Source organism: Nakaseomyces bracarensis (genome assembly GCF_045282275.1).
Source record: "Nakaseomyces bracarensis strain CBM3 chromosome Unknown Scaff4_1, whole genome shotgun sequence".
Lineage (NCBI taxonomy): Eukaryota > Fungi > Ascomycota > Saccharomycetes > Saccharomycetales > Saccharomycetaceae > Nakaseomyces > Nakaseomyces bracarensis.
Genome location: NW_027263964.1, coordinates 199,290 through 217,248, shown reverse-complemented (window position 1 = coordinate 217,248; position 17,959 = coordinate 199,290). Strand labels below are relative to the sequence as shown.

The 17,959-nt window shown below is 35.7% G+C and overlaps 10 protein-coding genes across 10 annotated transcripts; 2 read left to right on the top strand and 8 right to left on the bottom strand.

Moving 5' to 3' along the window:
- Nucleotides 1-479: 479 nt before the first annotated feature.
- CHS5 (Chs5p) lies at nucleotides 480-2,273 on the bottom strand (the record flags this gene model as incomplete). The annotated part of the gene is made up of 1 exon (XM_071050925.1): nucleotides 480-2,273. One exon carries the CDS (start codon nucleotides 2,271-2,273, stop codon nucleotides 480-482), a length of 1,794 nt encoding a protein of 597 aa, XP_070908137.1.
- Nucleotides 2,274-2,686: 413 nt separating this feature from the next.
- REC102 (Rec102p) lies at nucleotides 2,687-3,551 on the bottom strand (the record flags this gene model as incomplete). Its single annotated transcript, XM_071050924.1, has 2 exons — nucleotides 2,687-3,206; nucleotides 3,514-3,551. The coding sequence occupies 2 exons, from the start codon at nucleotides 3,549-3,551 to the stop codon at nucleotides 2,687-2,689; spliced, it is 558 nt and encodes a 185-aa protein (XP_070908136.1).
- An 896-nt stretch (nucleotides 3,552-4,447) lies between these two features.
- Nucleotides 4,448-4,705, bottom strand: RNJ42_00753 (Plasma membrane; the record flags this gene model as incomplete). The annotated part of the gene is made up of 1 exon (XM_071050923.1): nucleotides 4,448-4,705. The coding sequence occupies one exon, from the start codon at nucleotides 4,703-4,705 to the stop codon at nucleotides 4,448-4,450; it is 258 nt and encodes an 85-aa protein (XP_070908135.1).
- A 41-nt stretch (nucleotides 4,706-4,746) lies between these two features.
- Nucleotides 4,747-4,920, bottom strand: RNJ42_00752 (uncharacterized protein; the record flags this gene model as incomplete). Its single annotated transcript, XM_071050922.1, has 1 exon — nucleotides 4,747-4,920. The coding sequence occupies one exon, from the start codon at nucleotides 4,918-4,920 to the stop codon at nucleotides 4,747-4,749; it is 174 nt and encodes a 57-aa protein (XP_070908134.1).
- A 2,099-nt stretch (nucleotides 4,921-7,019) lies between these two features.
- Nucleotides 7,020-7,892, bottom strand: SEN34 (tRNA splicing endonuclease subunit SEN34; the record flags this gene model as incomplete). Its single annotated transcript, XM_071050921.1, has 1 exon — nucleotides 7,020-7,892. The coding sequence occupies one exon, from the start codon at nucleotides 7,890-7,892 to the stop codon at nucleotides 7,020-7,022; it is 873 nt and encodes a 290-aa protein (XP_070908133.1).
- Nucleotides 7,893-8,676: 784 nt separating this feature from the next.
- On the top strand, nucleotides 8,677-10,557 carry RFA1 (replication factor A subunit protein RFA1; the record flags this gene model as incomplete). The annotated part of the gene is made up of 1 exon (XM_071050920.1): nucleotides 8,677-10,557. One exon carries the CDS (start codon nucleotides 8,677-8,679, stop codon nucleotides 10,555-10,557), a length of 1,881 nt encoding a protein of 626 aa, XP_070908132.1.
- A 289-nt stretch (nucleotides 10,558-10,846) lies between these two features.
- On the bottom strand, nucleotides 10,847-12,175 carry SWD1 (COMPASS subunit protein SWD1; the record flags this gene model as incomplete). The annotated part of the gene is made up of 1 exon (XM_071050919.1): nucleotides 10,847-12,175. The coding sequence occupies one exon, from the start codon at nucleotides 12,173-12,175 to the stop codon at nucleotides 10,847-10,849; it is 1,329 nt and encodes a 442-aa protein (XP_070908131.1).
- Nucleotides 12,176-12,554: 379 nt separating this feature from the next.
- On the top strand, nucleotides 12,555-13,205 carry ERP1 (Erp1p; the record flags this gene model as incomplete). The annotated part of the gene is made up of 1 exon (XM_071050918.1): nucleotides 12,555-13,205. The coding sequence occupies one exon, from the start codon at nucleotides 12,555-12,557 to the stop codon at nucleotides 13,203-13,205; it is 651 nt and encodes a 216-aa protein (XP_070908130.1).
- Nucleotides 13,206-13,521: 316 nt separating this feature from the next.
- On the bottom strand, nucleotides 13,522-15,144 carry NUP60 (FG-nucleoporin NUP60; the record flags this gene model as incomplete). Its single annotated transcript, XM_071050917.1, has 1 exon — nucleotides 13,522-15,144. The coding sequence occupies one exon, from the start codon at nucleotides 15,142-15,144 to the stop codon at nucleotides 13,522-13,524; it is 1,623 nt and encodes a 540-aa protein (XP_070908129.1).
- Nucleotides 15,145-15,911: 767 nt separating this feature from the next.
- Nucleotides 15,912-16,961, bottom strand: ERG26 (sterol-4-alpha-carboxylate 3-dehydrogenase (decarboxylating); the record flags this gene model as incomplete). Its single annotated transcript, XM_071050916.1, has 1 exon — nucleotides 15,912-16,961. The coding sequence occupies one exon, from the start codon at nucleotides 16,959-16,961 to the stop codon at nucleotides 15,912-15,914; it is 1,050 nt and encodes a 349-aa protein (XP_070908128.1).
- Between the last annotated feature and the right edge of the window lie 998 nt (nucleotides 16,962-17,959).

The following is a 17,959-nucleotide window of genomic DNA, read 5'->3' as shown; positions in this document are numbered from 1 at the left end:
TCGCCCTCATCGGGCCTACTCTGTACATTGCCACAGAACCACCCGCACCAACCCATCTTATTTCATCATTGTTTATAAATAAATATTTCCATTTGTGTCTCTGCGGGTGTTTCTGAGAGATTTTCATGGAAACTAAAAAAAGACCCTCGAAGAACTGGCAATTGAGAAAAAAAGCTTAGAGATTACCGCAGAGAGGCTATATCTCTATGTTGTTTTTTATCAGATTGACAGTTCTCCGGGCGCTCTGTGTGCGGTTTTCTGTGGGCAAACAAAAAAAATTGTATGGGCTGAGGCAAATCCTGCAGAGAGAGGCGCAGCAGGGGGGAGGAAACTGTTCATCAATGCATTTGGCGTTTCGCGTCTGGGGGCGTGATTTTGTACGTATCTGATGATTTAGCTTCTTTATTACATATTAGATGTTGGGATAGATTTTTTTTTTTATTATTTATTTATATTTAATTATCAAAAAATACAGAAAATTACTTCTTGCCCTTCTTCTTCTTCTTCTTGTTCTTTTTCTTTTGGGAAGGTTCTCGCGTGCCTTCAACCTGTATCTCAGGAACTTGTATATCTAGCTCAGTAGATTGTCTTTCGGATGACACTTCTGTAGATGATTCTTTAGGTTCTTCAGTAGCTAGTTCAGTAGATGGTTCTTCGGCGGTTGGTTCTTCAGTTACTGGTTCTTCAGTAACTGGTTCTTCAGTTACTGGTTCTTCAGTAACTGGTTCTTCAGTTACTGGTTCTTCAGTAACTGGTTCTTCAGCAACTGGTTCTTCAGTAACTGGTTCTTCAGCAACTGGTTCTTCAGTAACTGGTTCTTCAGCAACTGGTTCTTCAGCAACTGGTTCTTCAGCAACTGGTTCTTCAGTTACTGGTTCTTCAGCAACTGGTTCTTCAGCAACTGGTTCTTCAGCAACTGGTTCTTCAGCAACTGGTTCTTCAGCAACTGGTTCTTCAGTAACAGGTTCTTCAGTGACTGGTTCTTCAGTTGCTGCTTCTTCAGTTGCTGCTTCTTCAGTTGCTGCTTCTTCAGTGACTGGTTCTTCAGTTGCTGCTTCTTCAGTGACTGGTTCTTCACTAACTGGTTCTTCAGTAACTGGTTCTTCTGCAACTGGTTCTTCGGTGACTGGTTCTTCGGTGACTGGTTCCTCTGCAACTGGTTCTTCAGTAACTGGTTCTTCAGTAACTGGTTCTTCAGTAACTGGTTCTTCAGTAATCGCTCCCTCTGCGACTGGTTCTTCAGTAACCGCTTCCTCTGCGACTGGTTCTTCAGTGACTGGTTCCTCAGTAACCGCTTCCTCTGCGACTGGTTCCTCAGTTGCTGGTTCCTCAGTTGCTGGATCCTCAATTGCTGGATCTTCAATTGCTGGATCTTCGGTGGTGACTTCGTTATTAGTTGCATTAGGTTCTTGTGGTAAATCCTTTTCTTTATTCACTTCATTTTCTAACTCGGGAAATCCATAGTTGGCTAGAATAGATGGGTCTGCATCTAGATAGAATCCACGTACACCGACAATTCTCTTCTCAACTTGACATGCTCTGACCCATTCCGGTCTAACTATTGGAATATTACTGCTTTTTGCCTTTAATAGTTCTGGATCATCATCATTTTCGAGGTCGTTGCACACAAAGTGTGTGGTATCAATTGCAACGGCATGTTGCATGGATCTAGCACCAATTGATTTCAAACAATGGTCAACTTGTCTTGGGGTTACATTCTGTAATGGATCCAATGGTCCTAGACATACTGTTATACCGGACATGTCCGTCATTTTGTGTGTGTGTATCTTAACCTTCTCAGACCAGAACTGACCAGAAGTTGTCGTAAGTTTTAATTGAAATTCATAAGCAGTATCGATTGAAAGACCTGATATCTTCGTTGTCGTCACTTTGAAAGGATTTGGTATAACCATTGATCTCACACCTTGCCTATATAACACGAGAGACTTTAATCTAGCAGAACCTAGTTCCAGCTTATTCCATGAAAGAATACAACTAGTTTGGGTGACATTTATTACATTAAGAACTGGGGTTTTGGGTCTGTCTGTACCGTATTTTTGTAATATTGTTTCTTGAATAGACTTAAACTTGGTTTTTTCTTTTTGCTCCTCATCAGTATTCTGTGCTACTTGCATTTTGACTATGGAACCTGCTCTAACATTCTCAGGTAGGAGCATAGTGGGTAGCTCAATTACATGATGGTCCTTGGTGGTCAGTAGTGCCAAGGAGGCATCCATTTTCCCGACTGTGAGCAATACTTCAATGGACGACATCTTTTCTCTCCTTCTGTGAACCTATTCCGCGGTAAACTAAATTTACTGTATCAGGGCTTATTAGTGATCTGGTCTCAACTAGTTTTCAAAATATATAAGACCCCTAGTGCAAAGATTGTTAAGTAAACTAGTTAATGTTATAAGTGTAATGAGACCTTTATAAATCTTTCCTCTTAACAATCTTAGTAAGTTCAGGAATTATCTAGCTGTTTTTTTTTTGAATTCACACTATGCCCGTTAACCTGATTTTCACTATTTCCTATTTTACAGTTTTCGAGGTCCCTTCCCTTTGGGTAAAAATACCATTCCTTGCACCATTTCCCTTTTATTACATTTAACGAAAAACGTGATTTTAACACTCTTCACCGTCAAGGGCACTCACAAAGTCATTGAACCAATTATATTTATTCATCTCACATGATGTTTAAATTATAAGACCATTTAGCCCTTTTATAATTGACTATTTGATATGCTACAGTATTAGTGGGTTCCTTCTCAATTAACGAAATTAGAGAAGGCATTAATCCTGAACTTCCATTTAAGGCGTAAGACAATGGTCCGATAGAGTGCTCTTGTTGTTGAAAACGTTGTCTTGCAACCATTGAAAATACAAATGGGTATCTAAATTCAAGCTGTGATACTAATACTGATGCAAAAAACTCGTTACAATGTGATCTGATGTTCTTTGCGAGTTCTTTTTCGTTGGTGATATCGGTAACAATACTTGCATAGCATTTAATTTGTTTGAATAATTTAATATGAGGCTGATTGGCATCATGTTTTCTAAAATCGGTAGGTTTAATTAGTAAATTGGTAACTTTATTCTCTGTCCAAATCTTACATATGAGCTGGAACTGGATAGAACAATCGATTTCATTTGTAAGGACGGAAACATCATAGGAAAGTTGATTCCATATTGTTAAGTCAAAAAAACTGTTTAGATGATCAATTGCTAGTATCGTATTACGATTCTTAATGTTAAATTCAAATGTAACCTATTTTATTTTGATTATTTTGTTGTTTTTTATACATATAAATCTGTTAGTAACTTTTGTCTTAGTTCATGGTAAAATATATGTTTTTAAAATGGTCACATACTAATATCGGTTCATTTCCATAGGCTGGAAGAGTTATATAGTTTATTTTGCTAGTATCAGTTTTACTGTCGAGAGTAGATGTGTATAAAAAAGTATTCCATTCTGATAAAAGTCTAAAATTCTTGTCAATGGAAGATAGATACATTGGCTGTAATTGCGTGATTTCTTCTTTAAAATTCATTGGATCTGTATAAAACTAAATTAACTTATCTGTTCCTTGTTAACCTCAATTAAACTAAATTTGAGATCTTATACAAGAGTTTCACTGATTTAAGCGCGCTAAATAAAAATAAGACCGTATGTAGGTTGATCATCCAGTTTGTAGTACTAAATAGATAAATAAAAAGATATAGATACAAAACACACATATATATATATATAATTATAGTAACTTCTAATTTTATTATTAACTTGATTTGTAACAATACGTATTCTTAATAATTGAAACAAATCGAGACGAAGAAACGAAGCCAGAATACAGCTATAACATGAAAAAAGGATAGATAGAGGAATTATCAGACTGAATATTTTATTTTGATATGACACTTTTTGCATGGCAGATAAGAAATCTTCGAACGTTCTTGGATTGCTTTTTAAGGATTTACCATGCATAATTGTGTCAAAAGATAGAGAATAAGGTTTTAAATAGTAGCAACCTCCAACCACACAGAAACCACCAAATGACCAAATATACTGTAATAACTGTTATAATATCAGTTTTGGGACAAATATATCCTTTAAAACACTTCGCTATAATATCAACGATAAGATAGCAGCTCACAGTTGGAAGGGAAGACCAGAACGGACCGACAGTTCTTCTCATAAAATCAATCAACCTTCAGTTAATTCAATTTGTAAGAATAATACCCCATCTATTGATCTGTATGGATAATTCCACCATTTTGAACATACACGGTAGTTAAGTTAATCGAAGTATCAATACAAATTAAGGCACCTATAGAAATAGAGAGTCTCTATAATCTTGGTATATTCCATTTACTGGAAGCTGAGAATATCGAGCATTATCATTCGCTATTGCCATTGTTGCAATATCAGTGAAAATCTCAATTATTACAACTAATTTGGTATGTTGAATAATAATCCAAGTGACCTTAAAATTACTAGGTGGATGGACAAAGCATACGGTAAGTGGCATATGAAGAAATTCTGTGGAAATATTTGTTTTGGATGTTTTAAGTCATCAATAACAGCCGATAACCCTGGGCTAGTAATATAATCAGCAGTACAACCAGTGGCATCATTTGAGCCTTGAACTGCAATGCCAGTACCTGCCTTTTTCAAAGGAGGGGTATCATTAACACAATCTCCTGTCATGGCAACCAAGTAACCTCTAATTTCACCGCTCTGTGATTGTGTTAAGGGAATACTTCAGCAAAGCCGTTTGCATTTTCTACGAAATCAGCTAATTCAGAACCTAGCATATCAATTGAACTACCTACTTCTAAGTTTTCGGTATTATAAATACTTGTACCGAGACCCAACTGCCTACTTGTGTCCTTAGTAAGGCTGTTGGCATAACCGCTTAACATTATGGTATGGAGACGCAATAGTTTGGCATTAATGATGGTGTCAATAGTATCATCTCTTGGAGGGATCCATTAACGGCATAATAGCTAGTACTTCCTAAGACATTTCTTCCACTTTTCTTGCATAATCTATGGTATGAACTCCACTTTCTGCTAAATAGGCAACTTTTGCCTCAAATTCATAGTAGATATATTGGCTGATGTTGTACTGTTCTTAAAACAAATACCCTTTGGTACAAGTTATTTTCTTCCCTTCTGGGGATAATACGACTGACTTTACTTTCTCAAAAGGGTGGAATTCCGGAACTTTGCAGTTATCCAAACCCGTCTTAAATTCTGGGTCGTTCTGCCGAGGCACTAACAGTGTTTTTCAATTTAAAACATCAGTAACATGGCCAGAGCTTTATCAAGCCTGAGAAACTAAAGAAGTGGTATTGCCACCTATAGCAGTAATTACCATCATAGCGCTACCAGTTTTTACCATAGAGGTAGAATAAACCTCGTCACAATATCTTTTTTGAGCAGCCAATGTCTCTCCAGTGATTGAAGATTGGTCAATTTTTAAAGTTGCATTATTAACTATCAAACGTTCCTCAGCAAGGATCACAGATCCATCTTCTATTTCAACAATGTTTCCAGGAACAACCTCAGTAGCGGCAATATTGTAGCTTTCACTATCCAACAACAACAGCAATATTAGAAATAGCCTTTATTCAGTTGTTCATTCACTGAACTATCTTGCTACTCTAGGGAAAATCAAAAGTACAGTTATCATCAACAGCTGTATGAGTATCGACCTAGTCCCCCAGTCCAACAGCCAAAATTGTAGCTAATTCCATAACATATTGAACAGGACCGATAAAGAACCTAAAATTTCTTGATCTGAGAAACAGATTCCTCAGAACTGGTGCATAGATCTCTTTCTTCTATTTAGACGTCATCATTAGTCAAACCCATTTTGAGACCCGTAACAAAAATGTAAGCAGGACATGTAAGAATGAGATGGAGTAAGGATAGGAATACCGCCATTATTGCTAGCAGATTCTAAACAAATCCCTCCAATCAAACTATCCATAACATCATTTGGTTCTCTACTATAATCACCGGTTTCTTTAACATTTATTTCTTCATATTGTTTAAAAGAATAAATCGAGTTTTCAGAGTCCTAAGAATGTTGTTCATATTTTCTAGTTAGTAACCAGATATTGCAAACAATAGGATCCAAAAGTGTTACTATTTAATTTTTAATGTTGTAGAAGACCAACGATTAAAAACAATATATAAATTCATAAAGCTAAAAATTTAAAACTTCTAAAAATTTTGGTAACTTGACTCCTTAGATATATACTATTTTTTATTTTATTCAATAACAAATTATTATTTATATGTAGCAATCCGAACTGTGGCAAAAGTAAAACTGTCCCAATCTTCATATCATTAACAATGTCCCCTTGGTTAATTCAGGTGACCTATAAATTAATAACTTTACAGTGCTATGTTCTTAATTTAAGATTTCTTACAACAAGAAAGCTAACTATAAGAAATGTTATTATTTGATTTGTAACATTTTTATAGTAAATTTGAAGCTTTCCCCTAGATACGATATAATATCAAAAGGAGTACAAACTAATATAGATAAGCAATATCTTATTGAATATTATTTTATTCATTGATTCCTTACTTTCTATGAATTACCTGGGTTTACAGTAAATTATAACTAAATTTTTACGGTATGTCCAAAATTATAAACAAAAATAGCCTCCAATCGCTATGAACGAGTTTTAGTAACTTACTAGGTAAAAAGTAAATGGACGCAACCGGAATCGAACCGATGACCTCTTCCTTGCAAGGGAAGCGCGCTACCAACTGCGCCATGTGCCCAGATAATTAGTTTAAATTTTGTTGATATCATGAATCTCCATATGGACCTACAAATACTTTTTATTTTGATCAAATTTCAAGTATATGTAGTAACAAATTTACCTATTATTTTTATCACACATGTGCGTAAAAAGTCGTATTGATGATATATTTTAATGATTATTAGATGCATAAATTGTTTATATAATATTTTTCTTTTTCTTTTTGGATTAAACATAGGATTAACCAAAACCAGCCCACTCTACAGAATAAAACGAAATGTCATCGTTATTTACATCTTTTAACTCGTCTATTTTATTCGCTTTCCTCTTACTACCACCAAAAACCCATAATTTTTTTACTGTGGTACCTAGCCTAGCTCCGCTTAAGAGAAGGAGCAGATTTATAGATTCGTCATAATAGTCAATAGCATCCTGAATAGTCAAATGAGAGTGGTATCTCAGTGGATCCCCAGGATAAGCAATATATTTACCTCCGAATCTGGCACCTGGTGATAGAAAATAGCCTTGGTTTCTTAGAGACTGGTAAAGAATATAGGAATCTATATTCTTAAATAACTCCGGGATTATTTTATCAAAGAATGCATTTAGGTCCTCCATTGATGGACCTTTTATTATTACCGAATCATTTGTGGTCTCTACAAACAATGAATCATGTATAAGTTTATCTTCATTCCTATCTTCGCTTGTTCTAGCTTTCTCCACTACGCCAAGTTGTTCAAGTTTCTTTCTATGTTGTTCTTTCTTATACTCTCTCTGGAATTGAAAAGATTTCTCTAACTGGCTCTTATATGCCTCTGCTAAGTCCTTATACTTGTTTCGCACAGCATCTGCTATCGCCTTCTGTCCTCCATCGGCATAGACATTTATATTAGCGTGTCCATTAATGTATAACCATATAACCTCTTCAAACATTAATCGTAACGGAACTGTGAGAAACAGGTTCTGTTGTGTAGCACTTGGTAGTGTACCAGATAAGACACCACAAATACCAAGGTTACGTAACCGACTTACATCATCCAGATCAAATACTAACGCACTATTATATTGCCCATCCGTGCCCTTATATAGATTGATCTTTACTTTCTTACTCATATTACCTTTCTTCTTTACGATATAAACATTTCCCAAACCAGGAACCCAAAACTAAATACTAACAGATATATAAAAAAGCTCTGGGGTTCCGCCCTAGGAGACGAATCCAGCTAACTCAAGCTACATTATTTCAAGCATTTTGAGCTCATCGCCTATGCTTTTTAAAGAAAAAAAAAAATTAGCAGCAAAAGGCATTTGATATAAAGTATCCTAAAAATGGCGGTGAGATAAATGAGGGAAAGAACCCGTATTAAACCGCCTTTGTACTACGTATGGTATTCAATATATAAATATTGGACATTCTTGTTCAAGTTTTAACTCAATGAAGTCAATCTTAGGTGTTCATACGAACCATTCTGACTCTTGAGTTCTATCTACCCTTACAAACGGGGCTGCCGCTAGCCCCGTTTGTAAGGGGTAAGAGTTTGATGTTTATCGAACCCACACACAGAAAACAATATGCACAGTATTGTATTTCAAGGTACCTGAGCGACCAGAACTAACTAACTACCTTATCTTTTAACGACCTTTTGGATCACATGATCGTTGTTAGTGATATATGGCTCGACCAAAATTTACCCGGCACGATCGGTTCGCGTTATGCCATTTTTATTTTTTTATGGGATGTCATCGCTTTCGATAGTCTCTATTCACGCGTCTCATTTCATTTATAAAGATATATATAAGTCATGAAGCCAAGTGGCAAAGCAGTAGTAGTTTGCTAGTTATCCTATTCAGTAGCATAAAATATCAAAAGCAAGAGCATCAATTTAAAGTATAGAAAATGACTGATTTGACAAAAGGCGATTTTGTCGCTATTTTTACCGACCAGCAGAGGTATCAGGACCCATCTGGTGGTGTATACCAGGTAATTAACATTAGAAAGGCTGATCCTAACAAGCCTAACAAGAAGTTTTTGATTATGATATCTGATGGTGTTTATCACATGAAGGCGCTGTTCAAAGGAGATGCTATTCCAAAGCTGCATAACCTTAATATTGACCGTGGAGATGTTATCAAGACATTAAGAGTGGAGCCATTGTTGATTAAGGAGAAGAAACTGGTTTTAGTTATAGAAGACTTTGAGATGGTGAAGTCAGGCGCTGAGGTTGTCGATACGAATACTCAATTCTTAGATACCGCATTGGCTAACAGATTAAATGAGGTTATTGCTGCAAGAAAGGATCCTAACTCACCACACCCACAATTACCTACTGACAATAGTAACAATAACAATAACAACAACTCTACCTTGGGTGCTCCTTCATCTGCTGCTGCCATAGCAGCTGCCTCAACTAATTCTAGTAATGCTCAAAGATTTAATGAATCATCGTCTCAGAAATCGAGACCTATTTTTGCAATTGAACAACTATCTCCATACCAAAACGTTTGGACAATTAAGGCCAGAGTTTCCTATAAGGGTGATATCAAGACCTGGCACAATCAAAGGGGTGAGGGTAAGCTGTTAAATGTGAACTTCTTGGATACTTCTGGTGAAATAAGAGCAACTGCGTTCAATGATAACGCAACTGCATTCAATGAAATTTTGCAAGAGGGTAAGGTTTACTACGTCTCAAAGGCAAGATTGCAACCTGCTAAACCTCAATTTACCAACCTGTCCCACCCATACGAACTGAGTCTGGACAGAGAAACTGTCATTGAAGAATCCTTCGATGAAAATAATGTTCCTAAGACCCATTTTAACTTTATTAAACTCAATAATATACAGGCTCAAGAGAATAACTCTAACGTCGACGTCTTGGGTGTTATCCAGACAGTTAACCCTCACTTTGAATTGACTTCTAGAGCTGGTAAGAAATTTGATCGTCGTGATATTCAGATTGTCGATGATTCTGGTTTCTCCATCTCAGTTGGTCTTTGGAACCAACAGGCTCTGGACTTCAATCTACCGGAAGGTTCTGTTATCGCAATTAAGGGTGTACGTGTCTCAGATTTTGGTGGTAAATCCCTATCTATGGGTTTTAACAGCACCTTAATTGCTAATCCTGAAATACCGGAGGCTTACACGTTAAAAGGCTGGTACGATCAACAAGGTAAAGATCAAGATTTTACTTCATTGAAGCAGGATCCTGGTGCTGGTCCTTCAGCCGGAAACCTTGCTAAGTTTATCGGTCAACGTATTACAATTGCTAGAGCTGAGGCTGAAAATCTTGGTAAGAGCGAGAGAGGTGACTTCTTCAGTGTAAAGGCTGCTATCAGTTTCATGAAGGTAGATAACTTCGCTTATCCTGCTTGTTCTAACGAGAACTGTAACAAAAAGGTGATAGAACAACCAGATGGGACGTGGAGATGTGAGAAATGTGATATTAATAACCCATCACCAAGATGGAGATATATATTGACCATTTCTATTATCGATGAAACTGATAACCTATGGTTAACATTATTTGACGATCAAGCTAAGCAACTTCTAGGGGTTGACGCAAACACTCTAATGTCCCTAAAAGAAAATGACCCAGATGAGTTTACAAGAACTACCCAAAGTGTACAGATGAATCAATATGATTTCAGAATTAGAGCCCGTGAGGATAACTACAATGATCAAACTAGAATTAGATACACTGTCGCTAACCTACATAAACTAAATTTCAAGGCGGAGGCTGATTATTTAGCAGAAGAATTGACCAAAGCTTTGTTAAATTAAATAAACAATATATAATGACGTACCATTTAATATTAACTGTAAATTATTCTTAACATTTTAAGTTTCTAGGAATATCTAAGATGAATATTTACGAATATTTTATGTTTAGTATGCCAATTGAGAACATCTGGTTGTAAACATCACAAAAGAGTGGACGAAATTTAGAAGCAATAACTAAATTTATAAGAATATTTCATTAATAAGGTACAGATATTAACTATAAATTAAAGCAGATGGAGTTAAAATGCAAGGTTTAAGTCTATGGATTGTTAAATAATACAACATTATTCTAAGCACCATCCATCATCTTTGTAGATTGGAGAAACATAATGTGTTGGTAGTCCATTGGGATCGTAAAATATTTTTGGGATAAATCATTACAGCGTACATCAAACTGCTCACGCGTTTCTAAATCAATAGGAACTTCTTCAGCCTCCGTTATTTCTTGCTGTTGTTCATTGATATCAACTTGATCGAATTCGTCTTCTTTTTCATCATATATTACATTTTCTTCGACTTCCTCAAAATCCGGAGCTAATGCATTCCACTTGGGAGGTATGACAATAGACCATATGTATATACTCCCCGTTTCAAAGCCATTACTGGCGATACTCATGTTATAGAAATTCCAGGTAATATCCATCAATTCTTCCTCAGCACCTTCCAGGACCCTCACTAATGTTCCGGTACTAGTTTCCCAGATATAAAGCTCATGTGCTGAAGAACCATGCGTGGAAGCGACTAGGTATTCAGCAGAGTTATTACTGAAGAATATAAAATTCCACTGAAGTTTATTAATCACATCCTGATACTTATGTTCTTGCTCCAGTTCAACTATAGTGCCCTTGGAATCCTCTGGGTAATTATTTAGATTTAGTGAAAATTGTCTAATAGTCCTATCAGAGCAGTTAATCGCCAGCCTATCACCACTTTGAGAAATGATAATGTGTTTTATATTGGTAGCTCCAATTCTTTCAGTGCTTAATATCAGGAAATCAAAGTTACCTGCTTCTTCCTCTATTTTGTAAAATGTTAACCAACCCTTTGATGATCCAGTCACAATTATATCACTCTGTTTTGGATACGCCGTTGCCACCAATATGTATCCCTTATTATTTTCTTCCTCAGCTTTATGAGGTATAATTGGAAGTACCTTTACTTCGTCTTCCAAATTACCGACGTTAAAGTCCACTAAAAATGCATCCTTCTCCTCAAGAACTGTTGCTACAGCTAAAAATCTCCGGCCATCCAACCATGAACAGTTCCAAACAGAGGAATCCATCACAACTTCACGAAACGGTTCTTCAGGCATCGCTAAATCCCACAGTTTTATATACCAGTCCCTCGATGTGCTAATCAAATACCGTCCACAAGGTGACCATGCAATAGAATTGACTGCCTGTACATGCGACCCAGATCGACTCCCCAGCATATTTATTGGTCTGTTCGTGTCCATATCATACACTATAACAGCACCATTAGAACATCCTAGCGCTAAGTAGTCCCCGCCGGGACTAAACTGCAAACACTCTGTGTTCAATGGATTCTCAAGAGTAGAAACCAGCTTCTCGGGATAATCCTTCAGCACCGAGAATGGATCCTGCAGCAGCAAGTTCATACTTCACCTAATTGTTTTATTACTCTATTTCTTCAACGTATGCCCCGCTAAACCATGCTTCAATGGTAATTGACTATCTTCTAAATTACTACGTCATCGAATTTTTATATTTTTTTTTTCAAATTTCAATATTTTTTCAACCTCGAGGAACCCGTCCCTTGGAAACGAAGGTAAACACCAGAGTTTAACAAAAACATTGAATATATTTCTATTGAAATAAATGGGAAAAGTATATATCCAGAGCTTGATCCAGTGAAGTTAAGAGGATAAAAAGAGTCTTGTGAAGCTGGAATCCGAAAATTAGCAGCGAGATATTTGGTTTTCTCTTTATTTAAGACTTTCTAGAGCTAAAACGATACATAACTGAGGCGATAAGAACATGAAGGCTATACAATTGTTACAGTTCCTGCTTTTTCTGGTATATGGTGCTGATGCCTTTTACTATTATTCCACCACTGGTGAGAAGAAGTGTTTCCAGAAGGAATTGAGTAAGGGGACGTTGTTAAAAGGTGTTTACAACGTCGAATTTTATGATGAAAAGACGAAGTCCTATTATAAGCCAAATGCCAATGATATTACTGTTATGATTGATGTTGTTGAGATATTTGATGACAATCATAGAGTGGTTCATCAAAAGGGTGCCCCACAATCCGAATTTACTTTTATTGCCTTGGATTCAGGTGAGCACAACATCTGTTTGCAAACCCAAGTCAAAAGTTGGAGTAGCAAACCTTCTGTGAAGGTTGACATTAACTTTGAGGTTGGCTACGAGTCTGATTTAGATTCTAAGTCTTCAAGTAAAGTCAAAGTTCTACATCAAAAGGTTAACCAACTGGTTGCGCATGTCGAATCCATTAGAAGAGAACAAAGGTTGATGAGAGATCGTGAAGCCGCCTTCAGAGACTTATCTGAAATTGTTAACTCTCGTGCTACTTGGTGGGCTATGATTACTGTGATTGTCCTTTGTATAACTGGTGCCTGGCAAATGAAGCACTTAGGTAGCTTCTTCGTTAAGCAGAAGGTTTTGTGATTTTAAAACGACTAAATATAGAGACTACAATTTTATATAAAATTACCGCTAAATATTATGTGAATAGCAGTGAAATGAAAAATAGCTTAGCCCTTTTTTTAATATTAAATTTTACAGAGAGGTAGCTACTAAATATATTAAGGAAATGCATCCAAATCTTATTCGCAATACCCTATACAATAAATGTTACTATGAATTGAACATAATTTGTTTTAAAATGAACACAATATAGGTTATAACGTGTTTGAAAAAATATGCAAAATCAATTATTAGATTACTATGTAATATTAATATGTATAACAACAATTTATCACAATTAGAAAATATATTGTGATTTATAATTAGTGACCAAGGAATCATCTATATTTTGGCCTACAAAATCTGACAATGGGGGTTGTGGGAATTCAAAATCGTAGGATACCTTCGTCAGAGTTTCTTCTTTTTTAGCATCATTTTGAGCTCCAAAATTAAAGGTAGGGGAGGACTTTGGTACGAGAGTTACAGGTGTATCTGCTACAGGAGTAGGTTTAGGTTGATTGAATATGGATGCGGCGGGAGTTGTTGCTGGCGCGACTTCCTTCTGTTGAATTGCCATTGAGCTCTTCAATGAATCGACCTTATTATTTGGTCCAGATGAGAAGGAGAAAGGCTTCTTTTGTTGAATATCTTCGGAAGTTGACTGGGACACTGGTTCTTTTTCTGGTATAGCTTCTTTCCCCTCAGCTATTTTCTTGTTAGATCCCTTTTCCAATTCATCAGTTTTTGGTTCATATGGTGTTGATACGCTTGCTCTTAATGAAGACGATCTGGTGGGCTTGTATTTTGAAAAAGAGCCCTGGATATCAGTGGAGAGAGCCTTTTGTTCAGAATTTACATTATTACCTTCCAATGTTTTCTCATTTGTTACCTTTTTCTCTGCTTTTGGTTCAGAGATATCTCCGCTTATCTCTCTATGGGGTTTCTTAGGTACATTTATCTTATCTTCGAAAGCTGAGCATACAGGTTGGGATATTTTCTTTTTATTTTCCCTTAATATAGAGGAGTGTGATGAGAACGGATTGGCCAGGCTCTCAATGGAGCTTTTACTCTCCGTATTGCCTTCCAAGAGCGAAACCAAAGCTGTAGCCGTGGTGCTTAAGGGCTTGTCCTTTACAGATGTTTCAATTTCATCGGACAATACTTGACCATCATTTTCACGCAAATAAGAGGTCAATCTCTTCTTGTTGTGATCATCAAATCTATAGATCACAGTACGGTATGGAGAACGTATTGAAGAGTAATCATAATTTTTTCTCTTCAGTGGTGTATTATTCGTAGTACTACTCTCAGCAATAATTGATTTATCCCTAGTTTCATTCTCATAATTTGGTTCAAATGAGGGAATTTTCATATCAGACATAGAAGGAGCTTTACCAGACCTCAGCATATGAGAATTATTCATGCTAGAAATGTCTTCTAATAGCTTGGATGAGCTACCTAAGATTGAAGAATCATCAGTTCTGGTCCTTGATTTATGTATCAGAGCCATGACACCTTCCATTTCAATCTCTGACAGGGGTTCATTGCCCTTCTTGGCAAAGAAGTCTGCTAACTTGGCATTCGATGTATCTGCATCGTCTGCAATTCGTGAAGACTCATTCATAACTCTACTCCTTTCCTGCAGCATTTGAGAGCTTTGAGATGAGTTGAAAAACCCACCTGGTACTGCAGAATATCCACCCTTAGCTAAAAGTTGCTGTTCATGCGTCCTGACAGTTGTTGAACTAGCATCACCTCTATTATGATTCTCATTCCAATTAAATGATACCAGTTTTTTCAATTTTCCAATAAAGCCCTTATTCTGTTTATTATTTTGCTTTGAAACTCTATTAGAGTTCTCTTCAGGTCTTCTATATGGAGCTATAGCACGCTTTGTGTTATCCTGGCGACTGAATGACATACTACCTTTCCACTACTGCAGCAACAAGGGGTCAACTAAGTTATATCTTTAGATGAAGAATATTTTTAGTATTTTTAGGCTTTTAACATAAACAGACGATATTCTAGGAATAGTTGTTATTATTTTAATATTCCATAATATACATGAACCATCACGATGTACTTCCCTTGCATATTAAAGAATTGGGAAAAAAAATTGGTGATGTTACGTAAGTTATGATAAGAAAGCATCTAACAGCAAAAAAATTAAATTGGGGCGAGCTGGGAATTGAACCCAGGGCCTCTCGCATGCTTGTGATTTGTATTCAGATTTTCTCCGAATTCGCCCAAAGCGAGAATCATACCACTAGACCACACGCCCTAACAATTTGATGTAGGTTAAATATTGTATGACAGTCACATTACCATTCTATGTATCCTATGCGTTACATTGATTTCAATAATAAATATAATCAGATTGGACCTTTCATACAGTCATTAATTGACTCATTCTTTTATTTTTCACTCTTTTATTACTGTTTGAAATTAACTTAGGCTACATATATTTGAATATTATTTGAAGTTTATCTAACTCCTAGTAGACACATCGTACAATAAGAGTCTGGAAGATTCAGAAAAGAGAGGTCTTTCTTCAAGAGATTAAATATATATACCGGGAGACTATTTCTATTAAAATCAATATGTTTATTTCATTTAACATATGGGCCTAAAAAAAATAAATTTTATATAGAGGAAAAAAATAAAATAATTCGTAACTATACGTGACATCTATAAGCCTTCATCCATCCAGGCTAAGGTTTTCTTAATACCTTCTTCAATACCAACCCTTGGATAGTAACCTAACAATTCTTTAGCCTTTGAAATGTTGTGATAACGGTATGCACAGACAATCTTAACTCTAAATGGAGTAAGACCGGGCTCCTTTCCTACCATTTTAGAAAACCATTCTGATAAATAACCAGCAACAATAGCCAAAGGTCTCTTTAATACAATGACCTTATTGTCGACATGCCCATCGGCTTTCCATACTGTACGAGCCAAAGCCCAGAAATAAGCTGGAGTATCGTTAGTAATAAAAAATGTCTCACCAGAAACTTTATCAGCAGTACTAGGATCAAGTAATTTTTGAGCAGCTAAAACATGGGAATCCGCAACATTACCAGCGTATGTCCAATCAAATAGGTTGTTATTATCACCAATTTGGAATTTTGATTGACCTAATTTAGCAACGGTTCTCAAACCAGGGACCAATTGTCTATCACCTGGACCAAAAATACCAGCAGGTCTCAAAGCAATTGTTAGGAAACCATTAGCAGGATCGTTAGCTTTTAAAACCATGTCTTCAGCGATAGCTTTCGTCTCATTATAAGCATCCATTGGAACTTCAGGAATTGGCCAGGATTCATCAGCATTGTGAACATCTTGTCCATTGAAAATAACACCAGCAGAAGATGTATAAACAAGGGCCTTGATATTACACTTTTTGCACACATCTATGATATTTTTAGTACCAGTTACATTAACCTTATGATAGATCTCAGCAGCACCACCATGGACTGGGGATGCAGAATGCACAACAACATTACAGCCACTGGCCTTGATAGCCCTTTCAATATCCTCTGGAGAAGTTAAGTCACCTTTATGGAACTTGATTTCATCCGTACTAAAGGTGAACTGTTTAGAAAGCTTTTCCGGCAATGGTCTAATATCGAAAATATGAATATCTGGTCTTGGAGTAACGTCGTAAAACTGTTGGATTAAATGCAGACCCAAAAAGCCAGCACCACCAATTAACAATACAGATTTAATCTCAGACATAATTTACGATTCTAAATAATTAGATAGTCAAATAATACTAATTATTGTATTAAGTAGATTCTTGTCTAGGTATGATATTTAGCTATTCCAATTGAGTAATAGTTATAGTTATTAAGGAATACTCAATTCCTAAAATCTGAGTAGAAATCATGTTAGACATAATTATTTTTCGGGTTCAAGAAATTTTCTCATGATAGAAAATATATACGACAAATTCAACCTTCGTAAAGGGAAAAAAATTACCATAATACAAAGCAAAAAGTACTTAATATCGTGGGCTTCTCAATTAAGCTAAAGTGCTATTCTCTTAATGAGTAGCTAACAAATGTTATAGGTACATGTTAGAATATCTTTTTATTTAGCTCCCCCAATTTTAAAATAAGTGAAATATGCTCCAAAATGGAAAAACTATTTTCGCGTTATGATAACAGTATTTATCGTTCGGAAACTATACCCAGCGTTCTATAATTATAACTATCTTAAATATATAATTATAAAATCATATTTTCAAATAATTGTTTAATAGAATTTGTTATCACATGACATAAAAGCTATTAAAAATTACTTATGCTTTTATTCTGTTCGATTATTTGCTGATAGCTTAATATATTTAAGATATATAGATGAATATTTGTTTCCTCCAACACTTCCCATTATTATTCTCATTTTCTTTATATTTTTATAGTCTGGTATATATCTAAAACTTTTAGTTTTGGTAATTTACTTTGATAAAAATCTTAAATTTCATAAAAATTACTGGAAATTCCTACTATATTATATCTATGATATCAATGTAAAACTTCAATTCAATATAAACAGTTCGCAAAGATATATAAATGTTTCATCTCTAAATAAGTTCTATACCAAACAAATAAGGGCAGCCCTTTGTAGGGTTAATCATATTTAAGGCATTTCCAGACTCAACAAGCCTATTTAAAAAGATACTTGTTACTTTAGAGGTTATTATTAGTTCTCCCATCATAGTACTGTCGACCAAC